Source organism: Polyodon spathula, chromosome 17 (genome assembly GCF_017654505.1).
Source record: "Polyodon spathula isolate WHYD16114869_AA chromosome 17, ASM1765450v1, whole genome shotgun sequence".
Lineage (NCBI taxonomy): Eukaryota > Metazoa > Chordata > Actinopteri > Acipenseriformes > Polyodontidae > Polyodon > Polyodon spathula.
Genome location: NC_054550.1, coordinates 22,459,687 through 22,485,384, shown reverse-complemented (window position 1 = coordinate 22,485,384; position 25,698 = coordinate 22,459,687). Strand labels below are relative to the sequence as shown.

Here is a 25,698-nt window from a genome sequence, read left to right as displayed (position 1 = left end):
CAATTTCTTGTTTTCTATAAATTCCATTGACCGTCGAGTCTGCAAAAATACCCCAGATCCTTTGTGTCATCTTATTATGTTGAGGAGCAGTTTACCGATTTGAGTTTTTTATACTGTTTTTACAATAGGCTAAAGTAATTGTAGCAAACAAAATGATCCCATTCATCTTTGCCATGTTGCACTTCCATTAGGTGCGTAGGTCTCAAATGTGCAGTTTTAAAAGAAACATGTTGTAGCACACATGTATTTTCATTTTAAAACATGATAAAAGGTAATACCCTAAATTATTAGAAAGTAAGTCTGGGTCGAAGTATGTTACTGGTTGAAAGCATGTCAGTAAATTGGGGGGTGGGGGGGGGGGTGGGGGGCAGCTTATTGGTTATTCACAGCAAATAAGCCAGTGAAGGAGTAGGGACAGTTTTGCTCTCCAAATGAAAAGGCACAGTCTATCGTTCAAAGTAATCCTGTAACAATATTTACACTATCATTTATCTATCTGATACTAAAAAAATGGAAAAGATCACATAATTAATTATGTGATTATTTGTAGGGTCCTCATTTAGAATTGTGTGTTTCTGTTTTGGTATTAAAATACATAATGCTATTAAAATAATTCCAGTAAATCTTATGTAATATATATTGCCATCATTTTGTAGGTCTTGGATTTTGCTATATGAAAAATGTACACATAAGATTTTTGTATTGGTAATTTATTTAAAGAAGTTAGCAAAGAAAAATAATTGAACGCTCTTTGCAGATACTTCAATGGCTGGTTTACATGCTCGTGAAAATCGACTCTACAGTCATGACTGTGTGACGTTGTCATGCGAATACATTGTGAAACAGAACGTCCTTTGGTCAGGGCAACTTTAAGCGCAGGGTCAATCCCTTTCTCATGTTAAAAATCGCTGTAAAAACTCAAAATGGAGCACGAATCATGCTTGTGTCTCACGAGATTTCAGTGGTCAAGATCCCGTTTTAACTGGCGGAATGTCACGTTATTACTCAGCAAAACCGTACCAAACCACACACACACACACACACACAAAAAAAGCAAAAGACAGATGCAAATGTAAACCTCTCGTGTAGCCTGTTATTAATTTTTGTATAAGTGCATGTTGTTAAGCACGACAAACTGAACTTTTAGCCTAGTAGTAGTAGTAGTAGTTTGTTTCTGTAATTCTTTTAAGATGTCCCAGGAACAACAGAGCTTCACCTCTTCTTCCACCGCACAGAACTGGAATAAATTGTTAGCATCAGTTGGCATATTGTGCATTAAGTAATGGATATAGTTAACAAACAACATAAATGTACAGTATCGCTTTAGATAGACTTTTCTTTGAATGATTATAATATTACAAGACATCCACATTTCATTATAATGTGTGTGTTTAGCGAATTCTGCGCCTGGCACTACTACAGTATCTGCAGCACAGCAGTCACTGGTTTCTTGGAGCAGAGGCAGGGTATAGGGATCGGCAGATGTGTACAGGAACATTAGGATGCACAGCCTGGTACACCTATAGAAATGCCAGTGCATGAAGCTGCTCAGGAACCTTGTATGCATTTTTACATATCCCCCTTTTCTCAGTCTTATATTCATATAGACTTAAGGATCATACTGTTTTTTTTTTTTTTATTGTATTATGGTGTAGCTCCCCGTGTTCCCACGTTTTCCACATACATGACTACTTTAATTAAATAAAACTTTTAGTTGTTATGCATATCTCTTTTTTAAGTAGTAAACCTTGTACTTAGAAGTTTTATTTTATATACTTTTATGTGTGTGTGTGTGTTGGAAAGGTAATGAGACACAAACAAATAATGTGTGATAATTCGGAATGTGTTAATTATTTTCTCTTAATTCTTTTAATCTTCATGGCAACGCATGAAGCTCTCCTCACGATATTCAGAGTCGTTCTTTTCCTAATTACCATGCAGACACGGATATTTAAATATCCTCTACCCTAAATCACTATGAATTGTGTAATCTGCATTGGTACGGACAACTTTTTTTCCTAAATCAAAACAGCATAGCAACGCATTTCCTGAAAAGTACGGCAAAAATATTCTGAGGAAAACTGTCATGACCTGCTAATGTAAAAGTCGTCAAAGTTCATGGTAATATACCTAAGATAACATTTATTAACAATCACTGTGTTTTAAGTTTTATGAATCTTACCTGCATTTGAAAACAAAAATGGGTTATCTTTCCAGTGCAGCTCTTGTTGCTGTTGTAATTACAAGTGAATTACTCGTTTGCTATTTACAGTATGTTGATATCTGATATCCTGAGATTAAAAAAAGATACAAAATAAGTACTGTATCTAAGGTGCAATGTTTGTAGTCGCCTAACATCATACACCAATAGAATATTCATAGTGTGAGATTATGAAGACCCTTAAAATGCACAGCAGAAGCAATTGAGGAAAGGGAAGTCGAGCTACAAGGCTATAGTTATCATTTTTACTATCAGTATGCTGTTCTAAAGTAATGTATTTGCATTAAAGGTGCTTATATCAATATCAGGATGAGGCACATACTCAGACATAGGTGCAAGGGCCAACTGAAACCAAAGGAGCACTTTATTTCCATGAAAACTGTGCAAAAGGACATTGTGCAATGGCAGCTCAAACCAGGAATTGCAGGCCGCTGATTATTGTGTTACCTACTGTGTTTATTCTTTCCCTTGTGGAAATTTAATCTGGTTTTGAATTATATTAAATGACTTTCCAATTCAGAATGATACAAGTTTATTCGACTTTTCTGTTGATATTTTATGGGAGGGTGTGTTCTGACATTGGAGGATCTGCTTGGCAAAGGTGTGCTGCTATGTTTGATTTATTGTAGGCTTTGTAGACATTTCCATAGAGGCAGAACTAGTCTGAGGAAATATAAATACTGTTTACACTATCATTATGTGCAAAATTAACAATTAACTATGCAAGTCCGTTTGAGTTTTACACAAGGGAACTTAAACATGAGACGAAAAACAGGCATCTCTATATACAGTGGTTAATCTTAAAGCTAATTTTATAGTTGCATTAAGAAAAGGAATGATTATTAAGCAATAAAACCCAAGTTAGTAAGATGACTGCGTCAGGTTGGTAGAGTAATTGCTACCGTACAGGTCAACTACTAGATAGTAACGCACACTAATCAGGGTTTTATTTTGATTAGAAACTTCTTAATTTTTTAGTCTCTAATTTGCTTGCTTGTTTAATTTTAATGTTTCACTTTCCTTCTATTTTGCTTATTTTTTTATGCTAGACATTCTATCGCACAGTCCATATACTCTTGTTTTTTTTTAATGCTTATTTTGAAAGATATTGGTGAATTCCTACTAAAGTCAACTCCACTTATCGTCACCAAGCTGACTTCTGCAAATAGATTACTCCAGCAACAGTTTTATAGGATGTTTCCTATTAAGTGATTAAGAATGTAGTATACATTAAAGTTAGATTACAAGTGACTATCACTGCAAAACAACCATTTGTTTGCCTAGTAACACACCTTGCGTGTCTGTATAACTAGTGGCTGTTGTATTTTTGTGACGGTATTAGGGAAATATTGGTTAAAGAAATTAATGACTGAAATATCAGTAGATAATGCAAAAAGAAAACAATGTATAAGGTTCTTGTTCCTTGGAGGTGCTGTTAAGATCAAGTTTCTGTGGGAAAAGATTAGTCGCTCCTGTTTTCTCAACTGTTTTTCTTTTTTGGACCCTGTTTAATTGGTTTGCTTCAAAAAGAGCAGAACAAGACTCTGACGTCTGTTGTGGCAAGCAGCAAGTAAAAATTCTCTCATCAGATCTCAGACATCAATGTTTGCAAATGCTTGTCTCCTTACACAATTTTCAAAGTATTTTCTCAGCTGGAGGAGCTATGAGAAAACTAGCATCCCTTGTTTGGGTTTCAGCAAGGCAGTCTGTTTTGTAGCAATGTGGTCTCAGCATGGGGGCGGGTTTGTCCACAAGAACTATAGGGGGCAAGTACTCACACAGTGTATCCCATTGTGAAAAGAGCATATGCTCATTTGCATTTATGAAGCAGTCGTTTTGAATCCCTGCAAAAGATTACTGTATGTATGTGTTTTTTATTTGCAGAAGACAAGATACAGATACCTTTTTCTAGGGTTGACTTGTTTATTGGCAGTGGGGTACAAAGCTTTAAACTCTTACAGCGGTGTTAAAATCTGGTTCGGATCAAAAGACATCAGAAGCAATATTATTGCTGACCATGGGCTGGCTGCTTGAAATCAGTTCTGGTCTTGGTTGGGGTCAGTTCCTGTTTTTCAATTCAATTTCAAAATCAATTCATAATTCCAGTTGAAGGGAAATGGAATTGATATTTGAGAGACAATTGTTATGATTGCTTTAATTTGAAGCCATTTTAATTGACTAACGGTGACTTCAAATGAAGTAATTTGTTTCCACTGTGAGAAGCTCATTTAACAGAATGCCGCGAATGGTATTGGAATTGGGAATTGATTTGACAAAGGAATTAGAATTGGAATTGAAAATGGAATGGAGACTGGAAAACCTCCTCACCTCTTGATATGGGGTATCTCTCTTCAGGGCTTGACTGAGACCGGGGAAGGACAAGGGTCTATAAATTGGGAATTTTGCCAAAAATGAAATATTTAGGAAGTAGTTTTTCCTTTGATGGAACTACCATCTGGCATACTTGCAGAAATGAACTTGTCTGTTGTCATGTTCTTATATGCTGTCCATGTGTATCAAATTCAACTGTACAGTATGTAGGCCTACTTGTGCAGTTTTGCTAATGTTAAGGTAATTTTCTCCACTTCTGCATCTTTTTTTTATTATTTATTATTTGGGCAGCTATTTTTGTGTGTTTCATTCCATTAATTAGCCAGTAATACTGTATAGTATGTATTCTACTGTAGTGCAAGCAGGCTGGCAGCTTGAGTGTTAGTTGCACTGGCAAACAGTTTAGTGGAGTAACTCTGATTGTTCTCTACTACAATAGCATGAAATGAAACAATAAGTGCCTTTACAAACCTTTCACCCATTTTATGACCTCATCAGAAGCACTTGATTTGAAGTACTGCATTGGTTTTAATTCCACGGCAGCTGCTTTCTGAGTTTATTTTGTGCATTAGTCTAACAAGAGGCGAAAGGAAGGCGTGGGGGAACCTGTGCCACGTCAAAGCAATGAAGAGTCACAGGGTATTTCTTTTGTTGACATGGTTGCATACTGAGGTAGCAGTAAGGCTTGGAGCCTTTGCCCAAGGACCTTTGCCACATGTGTGCTGTTTAGTTATCACCATGGCGTTTCTCACTGCTTTGTATTAAACAGCTAACAACAAAGTCCAGTCAAACTTTGGTTATCTAAACAGCCCCTTGGTAACCTGTCTTGTTGCAGTGCTCGCTAGTCTTGTTGTCATAGAATATATATTGTACAACAAGTGTTAAGATATCTAACAACTTTTTTATATATATTTGGTAGTCCAGATTAAATATTTCTTGACTAGATCTGGAATTGTCAGCTATGTCCAAAAGTTTTGCATCGCCTAGAGTTTTTGAATTGAGACAATAAAAAAACACCTACAAAAATGTACTATTTCAACATAATTTATTTAACATTATATCTCAAAAATAATAAATAAAAAAAATTACAATGATATTGCAAAAGTCTATCGGAAGCCATAATAATAGTAATTCATATTAAATTTTGAAATATCACATTTTTCCATTGTGTTTTTTTTTTTTTTTTTTTTGAAGTATATGACACTACAGAGTGGTACAGCTGGAAATTGAATGCAATTGTACTGCACCGTATGCAACACTTAAATGTTTTGTTTATTGGTTATTAGATGGTGTATGTTTAGTTGTTATTGTTTGTTTTTTTAATTGATGAAGCAGCACTGTTTAGTACTTTTCTCTTAAATTGGAATCAATACAACACATTTGTAAAAGCCGATGCAGCAGGAACTATTGTCTAAGTATGGTTTTGGAAAGAAATGTTCAGTAAAGCAAAGAAGATATGTTCTTGAACTTGTTTGGGTACTTGATTAGCTAAAATAAAATACCAGTAGTTTAATACAGACGTGATGTGTGATGTATAACTTGATTTTACGCTCTATTAATTATTACTGTTTAAATTATGAAAAATGAGTAGTTTCTAGCAGTTTAAAAGCGAAAAACAACACTGTAACATTATAATGGAATAAAATGTTGCAAGCAAGGGTTATTTTGAAACTAAACCTGTGTATATTTCTTTATTATCGGTGTTGAGCATGTAGGAAAAATAATTATGTAAAAAAAGTAGCTGAAACACAAAAAAGGTGTTTTCCTAAAATTGAAGTCTCAAAAAGGGGAGAGCGACTTTTACGCCAGTGAAATATAAAACGATTTTTACGGTAATGTGTTAACATAACAGTATGCAGCAGGTTTCATGCGACTTTTGAGTTAATTCTATAGGAGGATGCAAAATGTTTAGCCATAGCTGTATCTTGCATTCATTCAAATCCAACGACAGAATGACTGGGAGAATGTGTCACAGCTCCAGATTATGGTGAGTTACTTGGCAGAGCTTGATTTAAAGGGAAGTAATTCCCTGATATCACCTGTGAAATATCGATTTAACACACTGTTCCCAAATATTGTACTTGTTATTATAAAAAGAATACTCCATGAAAGTTCCTATAGAGAGCTTTGCTTATTTCAGTCTTCAGGATAGCTGTAAGCGGTTTATGGTGTTTTCTCTTTTTAGTCAGCCCCTCTCTCCACTAATTTATAGTACTGTATGTTTTTAAATATATTAAAGTGAAAGGGGTTGATGTAATGTATTCTGTTGACTGGGAAAGTCTTATAAAAATGTTATTGTTTGTAAAAAAATATATACATATTAAACTGCAGGTAATTACAAATATAATAGAATTATCAGAAAATGTGTATCAGTTGGTTTTGGGTTTTTTCACATGATTCAGTACAGTACAGAATTTGTAAAGAACGCAACAACAAGATTAAACAAAGGCCACTACAATGTAAACCAGTGGACAGTTTGGCACCCTAGTTTAAACACTTCAGCAATGTGAGAGGACGGTGGAATTTGCCAAATAGGATTTTACATGTATAACAGAAAATGAGCTTTTACCATAAGACTAAAAAGCTGCCAAAACTTAAAGTAAGTAACGGGGTTCTGAACAACGCTGCGTTACACGTTCCCACATGTTGCTACAACTGTTTACGTTTGATTCCAACTGTGGTCTCAATTACTTAATTAGACCCTTAATTGAACTTATTTGGTTTAATTAGACCTTTGTAATTTGTTTTCTGCTTCTAAACAATTGCAGATTTCAAGTTAGCTGTAACATTTTATAAGCAACGTGGACTATGCAACTGTGTAAGAGCTGAAAACAATTAAAAAGGTCTTATTTAAGCAGATTTTCAGTTAAATTAAGGGTCTAGCTAATTGAGAGCTCAGTTGGAATGAAAACCAGCAGACACAGGGGGTCCCCAGGACCAGGGTTGGGAACCATTGATTAGAGGACTGTTCTGATACCCCAGTGCACTAGAGCGGACATTTTGAAAAGAGCTTTGAAACCGGCTTTAAAGTGATAAGTAGGGCCCTACCCATTTTACAACCATGAAATCGTGACACGGACCACGAAATTCATTCTGCACCGTGAAATTGTGTTTTGTGTACTTTTACCCTGCACTAAAATGCAATGAAGTTATATGTACTGATACAGGTTCCTGTTGCAGTTTAACTTGTTTCAGTCCAGTTTTATTTTTGCAGTTACAGATGTGGCAACTTTTCCCATGCTTTTTGAGGTTTGGCGCGCAGCCGTCCGATTGTGATAATTCTGTATTTTTTTTTTTTGGTTTTAAACCCAAATATCTTGTTGTAACTTTTTTATTTTAAAAGGAATGTCCGAAATAAAAAAAAAGTACTGCAATTATTCTTGCAGCGGATCATAAAAAATTATTTAGAAGCCAAATATATACTAAGTAGTAGTATGAGCAGAAAAATACATTAAAAGCACAGCATATTTTACAATAATGTCTAATTTCAGAAACTTCACTTTATATTTTTTTTAACCTCTGGACATATTGTCCGTCCCTAGCTCGGCGCCATCTGTCAATTCCAACAAACTCAATGGAAGCAGAGTGAGCAGGTCAGGTATTTACACAGCAGAGACAGAAAAACAGAATTTCAGTTTTTGAGTTACTGTTGCATACAATGACATTTAAAACCAGAACCACTTTTTTTTTTTTTTTTTTAATAACAATAACAGAAACAACAACCACAGAGCGAGCCTCTGGATTTCAGTTTCATTTTCTTTAGTTTCTACTTTGTTAGTCAATGCTTTTGTTAACTTTAAGATTTTTAAAATGTTATGACCGTGCAATTGGGGGTCAAGAAGAGCTGCTTCCTTGTAGTGACCCCTGGGCAACGTCTCTGACGGCAAAAAGCTCTTCAAATCGAACTTACCATGCAATATTTAAGCAAAGCAATGTTGGGCTTGGTTAGTACTTGGATGGGAGACCACCTGGGAATACTGAGTTATGTAGGGTGCATGTTAAGCTCATACGAATATATATATATACCGTGCAATTTACGAAAATGTACCGTGAATTTTGTAGGGCCCTAGTTATAAGTGTATAAAGTTGTCAGGATGTTAACAATGAAAATTAAAATTACAGGTACATTATTTAAACAGTTGTAGCAAGACGTCTTTTTCGGAACCCGGCTATTACTCTCTAACAAGCCACCTACTTATTTGAATAGCGGGTACAGTACATGTCCATTTTTTTCCACAAATGTTGAATTTAGAAATATTTAAAGGAACTTAATAAATCAAATTTTGAAGACATTGAAAAATACTTCTAGTCAAAACATTTATATTAAAAAGTGTTCATTTGTTGTAGATAATTAATTGTATTGCATTGGTGAGCTGGACACAATGTTTTACTCTTTATTGGCTTTCGTTTTTAAAACATTTAAAATAAAAAAAAAAAAGTTATAGGAAGCAACATTAGATTAAACCATGCCAAAAGGTTTCCTTAAACATAATTGACAGCATTTCCTTTACGCTTCTGTTGAATATCTGATTTGGATCTTCTTATAAAAACATACTGCAGGACAAACAGTCAATGTATGAGCTTCTGTTCTGTTATATCCTGGAACAAAGTACATTTTTAAATACAGAAGCGCAATGTGTAACAATAAATTAGTTTATGTGCTTTTAAATTAAAGGTGATACTTGGGTATGCATGCTACCCTGCTAATTCATATTCTTCTCCTTGTGCTGGGAAATGCTGAAGTCAGTGTAATAGTGTGCTGGAAGGAGAAATTTAAAAACGGGATCAATATAAAGCCTAGAAAACTAAATTAAATATGCAGTAAACAGAGGCTAGTATGCTTAATACCTTTGTATTATACTAGTATTTAGATATGCCTTCTGTTCCCCTTTGTAGAACTGTACATACTACATAATAAACAATGTAAATTGATGCATGTAATCCATTCGGGCATGCATGTCCTTTCAGGAACATTGCAGGCGGCATGCTGTCTGCATACGTTTATTTATGTAAAATCATCTCTTTTTTTTTTTTTTCAAAACATTGTAATTGTTGGCACTCCACATTGGCAGATCTCTGACTTCTGTGAGGGGGGGGGGGGGGGGGGTTGTTTTCATTGGCAGTATGGACAACCACTACCTTGGAGGTGCTGGGCCACTGAGAGCCATATATCTTACCTACTGGCAGCCCGGAGGGGGGATCTAAAAGGGGAAAGGGCCCTGCTCTGATGGGGAGTCAGCCAAAGTACAGACCTCAATCTAATGGGTTCTGTGGTGCTATGTGATCCCTGCACTGAGAATTAAGGCAGACTCACTGACTCCTGCTTTCACTACACTCTGTTGTACTGCATAATTACATTGGAGAGAAAATCAACTCCTTCACCACTGTGTGGGGAAGTTATTGTTACTGAACTGTGGCCATCTGGAATCTTGTGGTTTGACCAGGGTCATAAACCCTGGTACACACTGAGCGAGCACTGTGCCTCTTGGTACGTCTTTTTTTTTTTTTTTTTTTTTTATAAATTTAGTAGTCGCCAATTAGTTTTTTGGATTTTTTTTTGTTGTTGTTATTTTCTCCCCAATTTAGTAGTGTCCAATTATTTTGTTTAGCTCAGCTCACCACTACCACCCCCGTGCTAACTTGGGAGGAGCGTCCTCCGAAGCATGTGCCGTCAGCCGACTGCTTTTTTTTCACACTGCATACTCACTGTGCAGCCACCTCAAAGCTACAGCGAGGGAGGACAAAGTATCTCAGGGCAGCTTACAGGCAAGCTGGCAGGCGCCCGGCCAGACTACAGACTACAGGGGTCGCTAGTGCACTGTGAGCCGAGGACACCCTGGCAGACCTAAGCCCTCTCCCCCTGGGCGGCGCTCAGCCAATTGTGCGCTGTCCCCTGGGACCTCCCGTCTACAGTCAATAATAGAGTAGCCTGGACTCAAACCAGCAATCTTCAGGCTATAGGGCGCATCCTGCAGTCCATTCACAGTGTCTTTACCAGATGCGCCACTTGGGAGCCAGAAACATACATTTTTACCTCAGTATCTCCCATTATGTTAACATATCAGGAAATGATCCATCATTAAACCAGTGTCTCCCATCTCCCCCCCAGGTTTGCGGTATTTGACGGGCCTCACGTCTCACTATGAGAGCATGCATGGGCGCCTCAAGAGTGGCTACATTTTTAAGGTAAATACAAATTATTTTAAAAAGCCTATAGTTATTTTCTGTTTGTAGGGGTAGCACCGAATAGTCGGCCTCAGAAACTGGTAGTTGACAAATCGCATGCTAGTCCTCCCTCTATCTGTTTGTTTCAAGGTGTCACCCCGAGTCTTTCCCATTTGTTGACTGTAGTGGTTTGGTGCTATTCTGGCAGTGTGTTTCACTGGACATAAAATGTCTGTGTTTTGTTTGCCTTGCTTTGACAGAACAAACCTTACTGGCCAGACGCCAGATAAGGCAGGGTGGTAACCAGACAAGCTGAACTCTCGCCTCCAGGGTTAAGTAGCATGGCAACATCCGTTGCTTATGTTCGCTGTTTGAAGAGAGGCAAACCACTGATCTTCTGTCAACTTAATTAGAGTACGTTAGTTGCAGTGTTGAGGTCACATTTCAAATTGGGGGGAAAAATACAAGATTAAAAATAAAAGGCTTAATCCATTCAGCAATATTCAAAGCAAATAAACAGTTAAATTCGGTCAAAGAAAGGTTAATTGGCTAAAGTGAAGTACAATAATTATAACAAGATATTGTTGGCTAAAGTTTTTTTGTAAAAGCCAGAAGAGAATTTCCATAGCTGTCAAATATAATTTCTAGGACTGTGCTCTTGCTATATTATTTCTGAAGGTACCCAGACCAACATGGCTGTTAAAGCTGAAGTGTTCCACGGTCTTGTTATTTATACGAATCGATACGTTCACCACATCGATCGAACGTTATACGTTCACCACATTCCTCAGCATTACCCTTCACTGCAGTGAATTTCATCAGAAACCAACCCTGGTTAGCTCTTCAATTTTACATTCTAAAGTTATTTTCAGCTACAGGCACACAAGCTCACATGCTTTCTTAAAGCTGTTTTGTCCCTGTGAGCTAAGCAGCCACCCCCTGGCATTGCCTTGATTGTAGCTAACAAAATTATTAAGTAAATCTTACATGTTGTCCTCCTATTCATTATACCAGTCTGAAGTTTTGAAAAAAAAACTTGTTATACTAAACATGTTTAATTTTAAAACTGGTACTACACTAAAGAAATCTGTTTGTAAGCTGTGCTTTCAGTTGTGTTGCACATGCTTGATCATTTCTCCTGAAGGGTCCCCAACTCTTCAATGGCTTCTTTCCTGTTATTAACCAACCAGCTGGTTCCCCTATTGACTGAAAGCTTTGCAGCCAGTAACATGCTTTGACCCAGAAAACACTGCTAAGGTGAAATAACATCAGGAAGGGCAAGTGTTACAGATTTCCTGAGAATAAGGAATATAACTATTTTTAATCTAATACCAAATATCAGGTTTTAAAATACATGTTTGTTATAACATGGATTTCTTTCAGAGCTGCACATTTGAGATCTATGTTGCTAAGTGCAAAACAGATCACATTTATGGAATTATTTTGTTAGCTACAATCAACTTAACAGAAGGATTTGAGTGTAATGTGCAATACTGTAGGTATATATGAATAGAGGCACGAAGGTATTTTCAGCATGAGCTTTATCAACTTACAACCTTCTCAAATATGTCAGAAGTACATGTGGCACGGCACATTTAAAGCTCTGTTTTAATCATTGAAAGGGGTCCTTTCTGTGAGTCTTTTATTTTTGTACTGTCTCACATTCGTCATGGTTGTGTCTGTTTTCCAGATGACCTTTTTATGACTTGAAACTGTGTTTTGTCATTTTGTACAGGAACACATCGATAAGGCAATCTCCTTGAAGTCCAATGACCCAATGTGCTACTATCTGCTCGGAAGGTGGTGCTATGATGTAAGATAAAGAGGTTATAGGTATTGTGTGTGTCTCTGTGAGAGGTTGGGGAGGGATGGTATATTTGATACCATTACCCTCAGGGAGCTGCGGCTTTCATTGCTGGTATTGTGAATGCTCTTCCTGCTGATTGATGTACAAGTGAACCCTTGACTAGTTTGAAATACCAGTAAATAGTGACCTATTTTCTGTGACTTGAAGTCATCAATGGAGGTGATCTTGAGCTCTCCTCAGCCAGACTATCTTCCAAGTGCCACACTTTTAGTATAAAATCCTGATTGATAGCTTCCTGTTCAAATACATTGTAGAGATTGTGTCATGACAACGAAAGCAATTCTGGAAATAATGGCAGCACCCAATTGTTTCCATTATAAAATGGATTAAACAAGGGACTCCAGCAAAAAAAGTCTTCAGCTGTTTGAAATGGATTGAAAACCTATTAGAACTGCTGTGGTTTGGATAGAAATTCAGTTACCATCAATGTCTTCAAACACTCCAATGCCAAATGTCAGTAACAAGCCTCCTTTGTAGATACGTCACGTATCCGACTTGGTCTCGTGTCACTGGTAAGAACTTGAACTGTATTTGATGATTCTGATTGTATGATAGATGCTAAGTCTTCTCAGTTAAGCACCTTTAAGTCCAAGACTGACACAACATTCACCAGGTACCATAATCACAGAAGCACTGTTTTAACAGACTCTGTTTCAAGTTCTTTAAATGTTGCCAGATATAAAACGTGTTAGCACAATCCGGGCAGCAATGACTGTGGGGAGGCTTTATTTATACAAAATGTCAGATGATCTCTAACCCAGACAGGCAGTTTTGAACCACAATATGAAGACGTATGTTATTGAGCAACCTGATCTCAGACTATTCAGAACATTTAGTGGTGTTTTTTGTTGTCATAGGAATCACAAGGGTGTGTTTTGTTTCAATCAACTTAGAATTTGTAAGAAGCCTTGTGTTTTAAATTGTGAGGCATGTGCAGATGAATAAACACAGCAAATGCTAGATACATTTAGACTGTTATATTTAGGTACTACATTTTAAAGAGATATGTATATAACAACAGCTGTGTCTGTGCATTCCTTTTCCCCCTTTATTGTTTTTAGTATTTAAAGCTTTATCAAAAGAGTTAATGAATGACTACTATGTGTGTTTCCAGTGCTGTGTGTATCACCTCACTCAAAACATGAAGACCCTTGTGCACAGATTGTGTTGGTCCATCTATCAGTTTCATTGTGAACTCTGCAACTGTCTTGATTTTAAACCAAGACCATGACCAAAAAAGTTATACAAGGTCCTTGTGAGTGGCAGAGAACTGACACAATGCAAGATTCCAAGCAGGAACCTATTTCTACCTATTTTCATAATTCTTTTTTTATTAAAATGTTTATAATAATAATAATAATAATAATAATAATAATAATAATAATAATAATAATAATCCATCAGCGTAAAGTAGAGAAGCAACCCTGAGCTTTTCAGAAGAACAGTAATCTGCTTCTCTGTGGTGCCCAGGCAAATGTGTTGCCAGCACCGGACAAGCAAATTTCACAAAGGCAGCAATCTTGGGAAAGATATTATGTGATCATTAGGTTTTGTTCCTTCCCAAATAGATTTGAACATTATGTGTACACGAAAGTGATCATAATAGTCGTGCTTTGTTCCTCGGTTTTGTACATCTGCAAGGAGTTGTGTGTAGATTGAAGATAATCCGAGCACTCCCAGAGCAAATCACACAAACAGATCACATTTCATGACGTGGCTTTTAAAAAAGCAAAAACAAGTTTCTCCTTGTGGTTTTATATTTTCTGTTTTAATAATTGTATTGCATACATAACATCCATACATAAAACTGTTAGAAACTAAGCCAAGTAGACAAACCTCTACTGTCTTCCATTTTAAGTATGTCTGTACTTTAAGTGGTTACAGATTCTTCAATGGTACCTGTTGTGCACTTCCATTTGCCATAGAGGTCTTGCATTTAAGGAAAAAATCAATTTTTGAAATAATATCTGGTATTAATATTTTTTTATTCCAATTTCTTTCGAAGGAATTGGAATTTATGTTTTAGAGGCATAATAGTTGTGATTGTATTATCTGCTTTCATTGGCTAAAGGCTAAAGAAAGCTACCTTACTTCCATTCACCAGATATGCTGCTTTTAAATGAAGATTGTCGTTTGCTGTCACATGTGCTTCTTTCAAAACTGTGCATGTGAGATCTACATAGTGAATGAAAGTGCACAAGAGGATTTCTACCGCTTATATTTGTCTGTTTTGATACCTGATTGTTTATTGTTATGAAAATGTAAAGAGTGTGGCCACTTTATTTGCATTGAACAATGGTTCTAACCACTCAAGTAATGCTGCTTTAAGAGAGTGAGCAGCTTGCTATAATCTTGCAGAGAACAATTTAAGAGCTGTATGAGGTCTGACAGTATTAATACGTCAGACATTAGGATCATTGGCAGACAGAACAGAAGCTTGTTCAGATCTTCAAAATATTGATGCCAGGCTTATGGAGGTTCTTACTGCATTTGTGTCATGGTAATAAAAATGGTCTGCTTTACTTGTCTGGCCTTCTGATATGTTGATCAGATTCTCCCAAAGAAAAGGTAACTTATTTGATAATTTCTTTTAACTTTTGTCTTTATTTGTTTTGCTATTTAAAGTATGCAGCTAACACAAACAAATTGAGCTGATACACTATATTGATCAGTACCTGCACTAACTGCTTCCCTTGTGCAGGTCTCCAGTCTGGGCTGGCTGGAGAGAAAGGCTGCGTCAGCAATGTGTGAGACCCCTCCCACTGCCACAGTCGACGAGGCCCTGCAGAACTTCCTCAAGGTATCCTTATGCTCATTTACGTGCTGACATTGATTCCCCTAGCTAGGTGGAAATTATATTTAATTATTCATTGTAGTTGTCATTTTAAAAACTAGATTTTGTTTTAGGAATTGATACAATTGTGGTAAGTTTGTTGGGAATCTTGCCTTTTTTTTAGAGAGGAACCAGCTATAAAGCAGCATGGTCGTGTCTCCGCTAGCACTTTCATTATATGGTGGAACACAAACAGCTTGTAACTATATAGCGTTATAAAGGGGGGGTACAGTATATAGATTTATACATAGTTCACATGATAGTTTAATAATGTTTGAAACATTAGAATTATGATTTTTTGAGTCAAAGCCAGCTCTCTCATGTTTTATATGTCACCAGGAAATCCTTGATAGAATTACAGCCTTAGATTATACATGATTGACAACAATATGCACGTACTCTTCCAATAAACATTTGGTATTGCTGGCCTAACTATCCTTTTAAAGTTGGAAAAAATATATAATGCCCCCACTTTATTGATTGCATTTGGAGAAGCAAACAAGCTGTTAATGTTTTCCTTATTTTCTTGCAGACTGAAGAGCTGAGCCCAGGTTATTCTAAAACTGCAAGGCTGTACATTGCAAAGGTAATGTAGTTACATTGTTGATCTCTGCAGACACCCCTGCTTAGGTATTACAACAGTTCTGAGACTGAAGGCAATTGCACACTGGATCCATTCCGCCATTGCCAATATGTGGAAATGTTGTGCGTGTGTTCTTACTGTAAAAATCATTGCCAGTTGAAACACAAGTAAAAACAGATTAATTCTAAATTGTTTTGATTCCTAAATCAACGTTTCGCTTAAATTAATTCACAGTTAAATGCTTTACACATAGTCTGAAACACAATGCATGTTGTAGCAATTTATTAAATAGTGATGGAAAGCATCTTACGATGGCTTTTCTGATCAGTAACAAACATTCCCAGTAATTTTAAAAGTTTAAACCTATTTAATCCTAGTTTTAACATTTAGAAGATTAAACAGAAAGTTCGAGACTAGCACCCTTAATACTAACTCACTGTCTTTACACTGATGAAGGCATTTGCCAAAACATTTGTCTAATAAATTCCATGTTCATATTACAACACAAACACCACACAACTTGTTTGAGTTACTGTGTTAGCCTGCACCTCAGTAAGAGGCAAATCCGGGCGTCTCCTTGTCCTCTTCTCATCAGTATTTAAAAGCTCATGCTCTAGACTGGTTAATGTGCTGACTTTGATACAGTTGTTTGGGTTAAGAGGGAGGGAGTCTACTGTTATCATTTTGGGTGAAAAAATTAGGTTTAGTATGTCTCAGACAGGTTTGGTGTAATTAGTTTTTCCAACATTTCTTAAACTTCATGAAAAGGTACGACGTTGATTGACAGTTAATGCACGTTCCTCTCAGCAGCCACAAATAATCATCGGAAACCATTACCCATGAGAAGCAGCTCCTTTTTTATTTTTGTATTAATTTTTTTACTCCTGATTTGTCGTGCTTGTGAAATGTTCCAGAGTAAAGTTGCTTTTAATGTATAAGAGTTTTACACATTAATTCAGTTGAAGTCTGTTAAGGGAAAATGTAGGAATTAAACTGTTTTTGATTCAATTTATTTTAGTTATTTCACATAAATCTTGTGCATGTAGCTTGTAAGTGTTGGCTTAAAGTAAAAAAAAATCAAGAAGAAATCTATGTTATTTATAATGATGATAACATTATTTTAAGAAATCAAATTGCTGTCCAGATCACCTTACCACAGTCCCCTGCTCTCCACTAGAGGGAGCTATGTTCTGCCTTGACATGATTTCAGCAACCATACACATTTAAACACTATAGGCCCTTTGTGCCATAGTATTTACTTTTCTATCTACCTATTTTCATTTCATTTTCAACTTTCGTATCACAACCTGTTTTCATTTAGCTTGCTTCTTTGCTTCTCAAAGTTCAAATTTTTCAACACACTGAATCTAATTTCTTTGAAGTTTTGTTCTTCTTATTTTCATATGGACTCTCGTCACAAATCTATGATGTGTTTTTTGTATCGTAGATTTATTTTAATTTAGGTAAAAACCTATGACAATCTGTTGCTGCTGTAACTGGTTGCGTTTCTCATTGTCAGAATTGTAACTTTTTCTAGTTCACACATATTATGATTTTCTTGTTTACAGTTAATGTATGATTTAAATTCATTAAAAATGAAAAAAAAAAAAAAAAACATTACAAAATCTAAATGAACCAAATCACAACAAACTCTATACATAGAGGCAGTTGTTGCCGTTTGAGCCTTGCCAGCTTATCTCAATGCTAATACCCATTAGAAACAGCTGGGTTTTAGTTGCTTCACTTCAAAGAGCTGTGGAAGTTGTCATTGTGGGCTTTTTTGTCAGCTTCCAGAAGGTGTAATGGCAGGGTGATTCCTACGTGCTGAAAAGCTGCCCCTCAGGGTACTTTTCTAAACTGGTAAGAAGAGTGAAATGGGCCACTTTAAATTTAAAACAGATACCATACTGTTTGTTGTAACCTGGTTTAATATTTGGCTTTGTTTTTTGAGATTTTTGATTAAAAACAGGACACATTATGTTCTGCCTAAAGAAATTAAGCCCATTTCTTACACACACACACATGCTTACATTTATTTTAGACAGAAAGACAGTTTCCTTCATTGTAAAGAAGCTGGTGCTTGACAAGTAAAGTTTTGGTTCCTTTTTATTAGGGATTAAAAAATATATATTTATATTAGATTGTTTATCCTAAACCTTTAAAATGTTTGTTAGACACACTCAAATTTTAACATCTTGAAAATATTTTTAAGAAGTCAGAAAGAATTCATGAAAAGCCATCCATAACTATTAAACACTCAACTAGAAGACATAGCTACATCTAATTATTTTAAAGTAAAACATGTAGAATGATTAAAAAACAGCAGCTACCAAAATAGTTATCCTGTAAATATTAAAATACATGTATGACATACTGTACCAATCTTCTAATAGCTTTAATACCCTATGGCTCGGTCTTTCCTTCAGCTTGTGATGTTTAACTACACATTACCAGATGGTAAAGCTTACTCTGGTATCAATGCTTAAGTAATTAATCTAATCAAACGTACCACCCTGTGACAGGTCTATATACACCACCTATTCAGACTATATAAATCCTACTGGTGTTTTCCTCCAGAGATGACATTAAACACAATAAGAAATAAAGTGGAAAGACATCCACAGAACGTTTAAGAATTTGAGAGTTTTGATATTTAGATCCAGCACTGTTTAGATTATTAAAATAAACCCTAGTTCGACTTATTTGGCCTTTTATTTTACTTGGCCTCAGTAAATGCTCTGCAGTGTAAAGTTCAGGTTTATCCCGGTGAACTCATTCGTTCATTTTTTGTTCGGTTTCCTCAGTGCTACAAGGATCTGGGAAACAACTCAGCAGCTCAGCACTTGGCAGATTTGGCTTCAAAGGTGACCTGTGTCTCAAATGAGGTAAGAGTGGCATTTCTGTGTAGAAGAACAAGAAAGGTAGGAGTAGGATGAATAGGAAGAGTGCATTCAGAACATCAAGGACATCAAAATTGAAGATTGATTTATGACCAGCTCTTTCTGAAAAATATTTGGTGGTTGTAATAAAAGGATTTCACTCCATCTACAGATTACATTTGAAACGGTCAAGTTTTAAAATGTAAGCTTGTTGAAGTTTGGACAGAGCAGGACAAACCCATCACGTGCTATGAATAATCCTGGAGTAGTTACCTGTCTGCATTCCCTCGTTCACTGCCATTCACTCAAGTCTCCCGCCACTTCAACTGCGCTTTAATTATTATTGTTGCTGCTGTTTTGTATTGAGATTATTCTTTGCGTGGACATTCTGGTGAGGGACCAGGCTAAATGAATGCACACCTACTGTTCATGTGTTCTCATATCTCAATCAGCTTTGGGCTGGTTGCAAGTAGCCCAGGAGCCACAGTCCAGTCCTGTGTCTTATGTAATGTCACAAAAATGTCAAACATACTGTTGCATTCTGATATCTCAAAATTCACCCAGGCTGTCAGTTGGCTGGGTAAGTGCAGATACGCATATAAGAGGTGTCAGTATGCTTGGTCGGTGCATATAAGAGGTTCTCTCTTACGTAATGATTCGCCTTGCGATAGAGCTGAGCTAGCAAGCCTTGCAGGTACACGGTCAACTTAAAAAAGCAGAAAGTGTGTTGAATGGAAATGTCATAAATCTTGCATTAACTTTTTACTTTGTATTCACTTTCCTTTCAGGACATAAACAACAAAAGCTTGGAAGAAATGCTAGAAACCCAAAGAGAATGAGAAGTTTACGTGATACTTGCAGCAAAGGGTTGGGGAGGGGGGAGGGATGGAGTTTGGACCTGAAGCGGTTTACCTCCGTACAGGACAGCAGAGGTGTTGGAATGCAAGACCCTGTAGAAGAGTCACATTTTGAAATGTGTCTTGGGAATGCTTTCTTCCAGGGTCTTCTGTATTGAACAGAGTGAATGGTTAAACAAGTGTGTTCATGTATTTAAGGGCAACACAAAGGATATTGACAATGACTTTTGTATGAAGTGCAGGATTTGATTATATCCTAATGTATGTTTTTTTTTTTTTTAACTGCTATAACACATTTTATTTGTTTTATGAAGGACATGTTTGTCCTGGTATTTGCATGTTAAATATAAAATAGACAAACAAACGTATTGTTTTAGAAATCATTCCTTTTTTTATCCTAATTGAATGCAGTGAGTATGCATAGTAACTGCAGCCAATTCAATTAACTTTTAGCTTGAGAAAATATATACTTCAGTAAATTATAAAATCATGCAGTGTTTTTGGCTCACTATGTGTTTCAAGTTTAATTTTTTATTTTCCTAAAAAAAAAAAAAAAAAAAGAAACCTTTTCCTAGCTAACAGTAAATTGGCTAATATACTTGATGCAACCTCACTGTAATTATGTATATTGACCAGGTGGGTACTGCTAGGGTTAGACAGGATGAAACTGTTTTAGCACAGGGGTTTTAATTATTATCTAAACAGTCTTTTGTTCATTCAGAATGATGGTTAGACAGGGTGTTGCCTCTGACTAAACACCGTTGTGATATTTCAGTATATCACAACACCCTGGACTAGAACAATTTGATTATGAAGTGGCGTTTATCATTGCTACTTACAAATACACTAATTAGGCACTTAAACTCTTGATTTTAATTTGTGTGTCCATCCACTGTTTGCATCAGGTGAGCATCGCTGTGTGTCTGTGTGAGAGAAGTACAAATAGTAATAACTATTGATCCCATTTATTTGTATATTTAATATATTTTACTTTACTGGAGAGTAGTGCATTGATTATTGACAGATTATTAATGAATGTTGTAATGTTATTGGAAGAGGACGGTGCAAATGTTTGTGTAGAGGCAGGAGTTAGCCTCTGCTTTTTTCTTTGCTTGCAGATTCATATTTGTTATTCATATTTTCTGATGTAGCTTCAGCCTTGGTGATATTGGGAAATGTTTCAAGGGGTGGAAAGTGTGATTGACCAATCAGAGAACAGCATCTGTGCCTGCTGTTTTATTATTCTGTTTTAGGAACAGGTTCACCACTGGTGTATTGTGTTTCAAAGTGGTGGGATTCAATATTAACGTTGTATTTGTATCAAAATGATCAACTATAGCTTTGGTGGTCAATAACATTTTTGGCCCATGATAAAAACCTTAGCTTTGAATGTTTATTATTATTATTATTATTATTATTATTATTATTATTATTATTATTATTATTATTATTATTTTATTATTATTATTTTATTACATATCCTGTGTCACCTTGCATGCTTCTGATTTGGCAAAGATTTTATCATTTAGGAAAATTATAAATTTTTCTAGGTGTGTCAAAATTATTATTTTTATATTAAATCTCAGGTTTTGTGTTCCTTTGTACTGAACTATGCTGCTACAGGTAAATTGAGATTGCTGTGCACTTGCATTGATGTGTTGCAAACTCATTTTAATATTTAGATTTATTAGGTTAGATGTGTATATTGTTTTCGATACAGAGTAAAGGTGGAAGCTAAAGTTATGCAACATGATTTAATGTATTTTAACATATTACTGGCAAGTTAAATTAAACAAAATAGAACATTACATTTTGCAGTACTACATTCCACACTAATTCAAACTGCATTATGCCTTCCACATTAATTAATGTGCAATTCCAATGAATCTGTAAACAAATGCGAGCTTCATTCTCATGCAATTGCCTGTGTGTGTCATTCTTGATTCATCTGTTAATCAGAACTAGGAAGTATAACTTCTATGTGTGCTAGTGGCAAAGAGTTTTCTAATTATGTGAGGTTTGATCATTAATCAATCCACGATATCCCTAGCCAAGAGTTTTGGACTTTTAGAAATGTGCTTTCTGACTGAGCATGGCATTTTTTTTTCAACTCAGAACAGCCATTAAAAAAAGATTTCCTCCCCCTAACTGGCAAAATTCCTGTGTATAGATGGTCATAATACCACTATCGCCAGATTAGTAGGCTTGAAGGTCTGATTGAAAAATATGAGCTGATGCAGATTTTTAACCAACAAAAAAGTATTTGAGCTTGGGAGTCTTGGCAAGTGCAGAAGCACAGATCCCACACTTGTAAATACATTAAACATAACTTGAATGAATCGAAAGAATTGCGTAAATAATAGTGGATGAGAGAATTTGAACTAGAGGTTTATTTATTCAAGCGGTTAGTAATTGGGTGGTGGTCTGGGTGGGTGACAGTTTTATCCTGTTATTTTTAGAACGTGATAAGCCTGTTACTACACAATGTAATATAGAAGATAGGACATAAGAATGGACGTTATTCAATTGTGAAGCCCAAATGATTACTCGACAGCAATTGCAAAGCTTCAAATACAAATATTATATTAGATTGTTCTATGATGAAAAAACAAGTTATGTTCTTTTCTAATATATTGTTTCTTACAATACCAATTCTCATTTCCTTTGCAGAGTTAGTGTGCTGGTGTTTTGGATGTGTGTGGTTTAGTTGCTGTCAATCGGAGAAGATCTTTAGTCATATTCCAGGAAAAGTAGTAGTGTAAAGGTTATCAGGACAATGGAAATCCGCCATTGGGAATAGTTATTTGTTGCAGGGTTTAGGCACATTGGAGCGCTGTTTTACAGTGTTGAGTAGAAGTAACTGTTATAAATGTACAGTAGCTTGGCTTTTGTTATATCAGACGGGAACAAGATGGTTTTAATTGAACATGAAGTCAAGGACACATGATAAATCTGTTGTGTATTCCTTCTTGAGTAGTGTTTGCTGCTTCAGGGCACAGTTATACAACTGCAGTGTTGATATTGTGGAAAGATTCAGAGATTGGTTAAAATACAAATATTGTAATTTATTTGTAATGTTTTTTTTTCATAACATTTTGAAAGAAAACTGGCAAATGTATCTTGCAGTCTTTTTCATTCAGTACTGATATACAGGAGACACAGGAGAGTTGCTTCTGGGAGTTTGAGTCCTTGTAGGGAAAAAAAAGGTATATAATCGGATTGTGCCGAGTCTACTCTTAGGGGCTGTAAAGTTGTCATTTAAGGCAAAAGTATGTAAGGGCAGGGGTTTGACACAAGCAAGGGTGAAATTACAGACATTATTGCAGAGGGAGTATTTTTAACATTACCTTTACAAAGTATCTGTAAGGAACGTTCAATAAATATTTTTCTATAACACAGCTTCAAAAAAAGGTATCATTAAAAAATAAAATTCACCTTTACCATAATGTATGCATTTTTCATATGGGAAAATCTTAGACCTACAAAATGATGGCAATATATATGTGATACAGTTTACAGGAATTATGTTGTTAAAAACATGTACTTGTAAGAAGGTGTACAATAGGTGTTTGCTGTGATTTCAAACCCTTTGAGTGTCAAATTGCATGTGTCAGGAGATGGTTAAGAAACTGCATTTCGCAGTATATCGGAGGTCTAAATAGAAGGTCTGTTAGGAGTAGAAGTTAAATTTAAGAGTATTTAATTGAAATCCGAACAGCGGAGTAGAGTATTTCAATTATCTAAGCAGGAGGTTTATAGAAAGCATTCTCTGAGTCTTACAACCTCACGTTGTCGAAAGGAAAAAAAAGAAAACTGTCACACAATTGCTAGAAGAAGTTGTTTCGTGTTTTTGTGCTTAATTTGGAATAGTAGTGTGCAGAGGTAGGTTTAATGAAAAACAGGAGTCACAGCATAATGAACCTACCAGATTTCCTTTATTCACATGTCTCCATGGGGTAGAATAGGAGTTTACACAGAGTTAAAGGACAGACTCTTCTTTGTTCTTAAAGGCCACGATCACGATCTCACTCCCAAGATGACCTGATCACATGTACAATCATACTGCGCTGTTTGGGAACTGTATGTAGTGAAATTGTGTTAGACAGATTACCGAGAGGAGTTTAGAACTAATTTATAAGTACTGGCACGCAGCTGTCAGTTCTTTTATTTATTTTTCCTCAAAAGATTACGTGTGCAACTTTTTTACTTTTACATTTAGTTTAAATGCATTGTCTATCGGTTTGGAAATCTTAATTCATATTGCTGCTTTAATCTGTCTATTTTTTTTTTTTTAATGGGCTCTCCAGGCAGTGTCACCCAGTCATCATCTGTTTTCGGCAACAGTATTACAGTTTGGCAAAACAACCTGAAACTTAGTGGAAAGTTAGAATGTACAAGGTCCAGTAACCCAGTTAAAAGGATAATTCTAAGTACGTCAGATTTACTCTGAAACAAACGCTTGTCAATACCATCTGTTGCTACAATAACTAGTTTAAATTGTACAATGGATGCATTTCCTCTTTGTAACTCCTAGAAAGTTTGGTGGACCATAGAAACATTTTCAAAAGTACAGTAGATAGATAATTATGGAAAAATCTTTTTTTAGTTATATATTTTTTTGTTTGTTTTACCGTAGAACTGACAACCTAATCAATAAACATTGTTTCTGTGCTACACAAATCATCTTCACACACAAAAGGTAGAGGAATAAATGGGTCTGAGCCTAAAGCTTTTCTTTCTTCAATTCTATTTAGGGATCGATCTGCAGACCAAAGCCTAAGGAGCTATCATAGGATACAGTCTGACTCTGATACAGTCAACAGTAATCAGCTTGTAGAACTCGCCACAGTCACTCAGGACCTTGTGTTCATACAGTAGACTATGAATTGTGTCATTAGAGCAGTTCTAAGTGGAAATTGAAATGTGAAACAAAATTTCAAAGCATGTATAAAACTAATTTGCTAAACCCTATGATTCACAATGATGAGGGCATAAGCCGAAACATTTGCCTACATGACTTGTACTGTTTTCACACTAGCTCTTCACAGTAGTGTTGCGTGTGCATAGAAGCAAGATTCACAACCTGTTTTGTTCACACTTCCCTTGACGCGTCTTTGAGTGCGATTGACGACTGGACTAACATCTACCTTTTGGTACTTTCGAGTCTGCATTCATGAGTAATTTGACCCTTCATTTGCATGCATAAATAAACTGAGCCACATTAAACAATAACACGGCTTGGATTTTGAAGTGCGAAAACAGTAGTTGTAAATGTTACCTCTTGGTTATAATGAGTTTATTACAATAATAAAAATATTTTTTTTTTTTTTTTTTTAAATGTAAAATACTAGCAGTAATGATGGTCTTGCCCTCAGTTAGGGCAGCTGGAGGGGGACTTCTTAAGGAAATGCTAGCAAAATGATCTCTAAAAACCAAAGCTTACACTTGTGAACATGTATTAAAGCACTGACATATATAGAGTTTACAGATTATTAAATATTTATATAAATATTGTATTTATTGCATTGACATTTTTTTATTTGTTTGCCATGTTTGACAAAATGGTAGACCTTTTGTTTGAAATAGTGTTGAAGACCTATTCAAGTGCCACAAAATGTGTTTTTATTTATGTATTCTTCAAATGTTTTTATTTGGTTTCAGTTTGTGTTTGGCCTCTTGCGGGGTGTAATTTAATTTAATCTGTGGTTTTAATGTTATCAAATAGTTGTTGGTCAATAAATTATAAAAAAATCAATCAGTCTGTGTGTTTTTACTTCAGTAGTTTACTGAAGTTCTCTTTTTAACAGTGACAAGGTTTAAAAGTAACTTGCCTTTCTGCACAGCTGCCGTTATAAACTCCAAGTAATAAATGTAGGTTTCTTCACTGTAACCCAGGCTCCTTCATATTGAACCTACTATATTTACAGGCTTGTGCTGCGGGGTCTGCAGGTGTCTGTAAGAT

The 25,698-nt window shown here is 35.8% G+C and overlaps 1 protein-coding gene across 3 annotated transcripts in view; it reads left to right on the top strand.

Moving 5' to 3' along the window:
• LOC121330169 (regulator of microtubule dynamics protein 3-like) overlaps positions 1–21,109 on the top strand; it is a 63,325-nt gene extending 42,216 nt beyond the window's left edge. For all 3 annotated transcript variants that reach the window (XM_041276487.1, XM_041276486.1, XM_041276485.1), the window contains exons 5-10: positions 10,662–10,738; positions 12,453–12,530; positions 15,286–15,384; positions 15,950–16,003; positions 18,805–18,885; positions 19,668–21,109. In XM_041276487.1, the coding sequence (XP_041132421.1) occupies positions 10,662–10,738; positions 12,453–12,530; positions 15,286–15,384; positions 15,950–16,003; positions 18,805–18,885; positions 19,668–19,718 (440 nt within the window). In that variant the 3' untranslated portion in view covers positions 19,719–21,109. The remainder of the gene's footprint in view (positions 1–10,661; positions 10,739–12,452; positions 12,531–15,285; positions 15,385–15,949; positions 16,004–18,804; positions 18,886–19,667) is intronic.
• Positions 21,110–25,698: the final 4,589 nt, after the last annotated feature.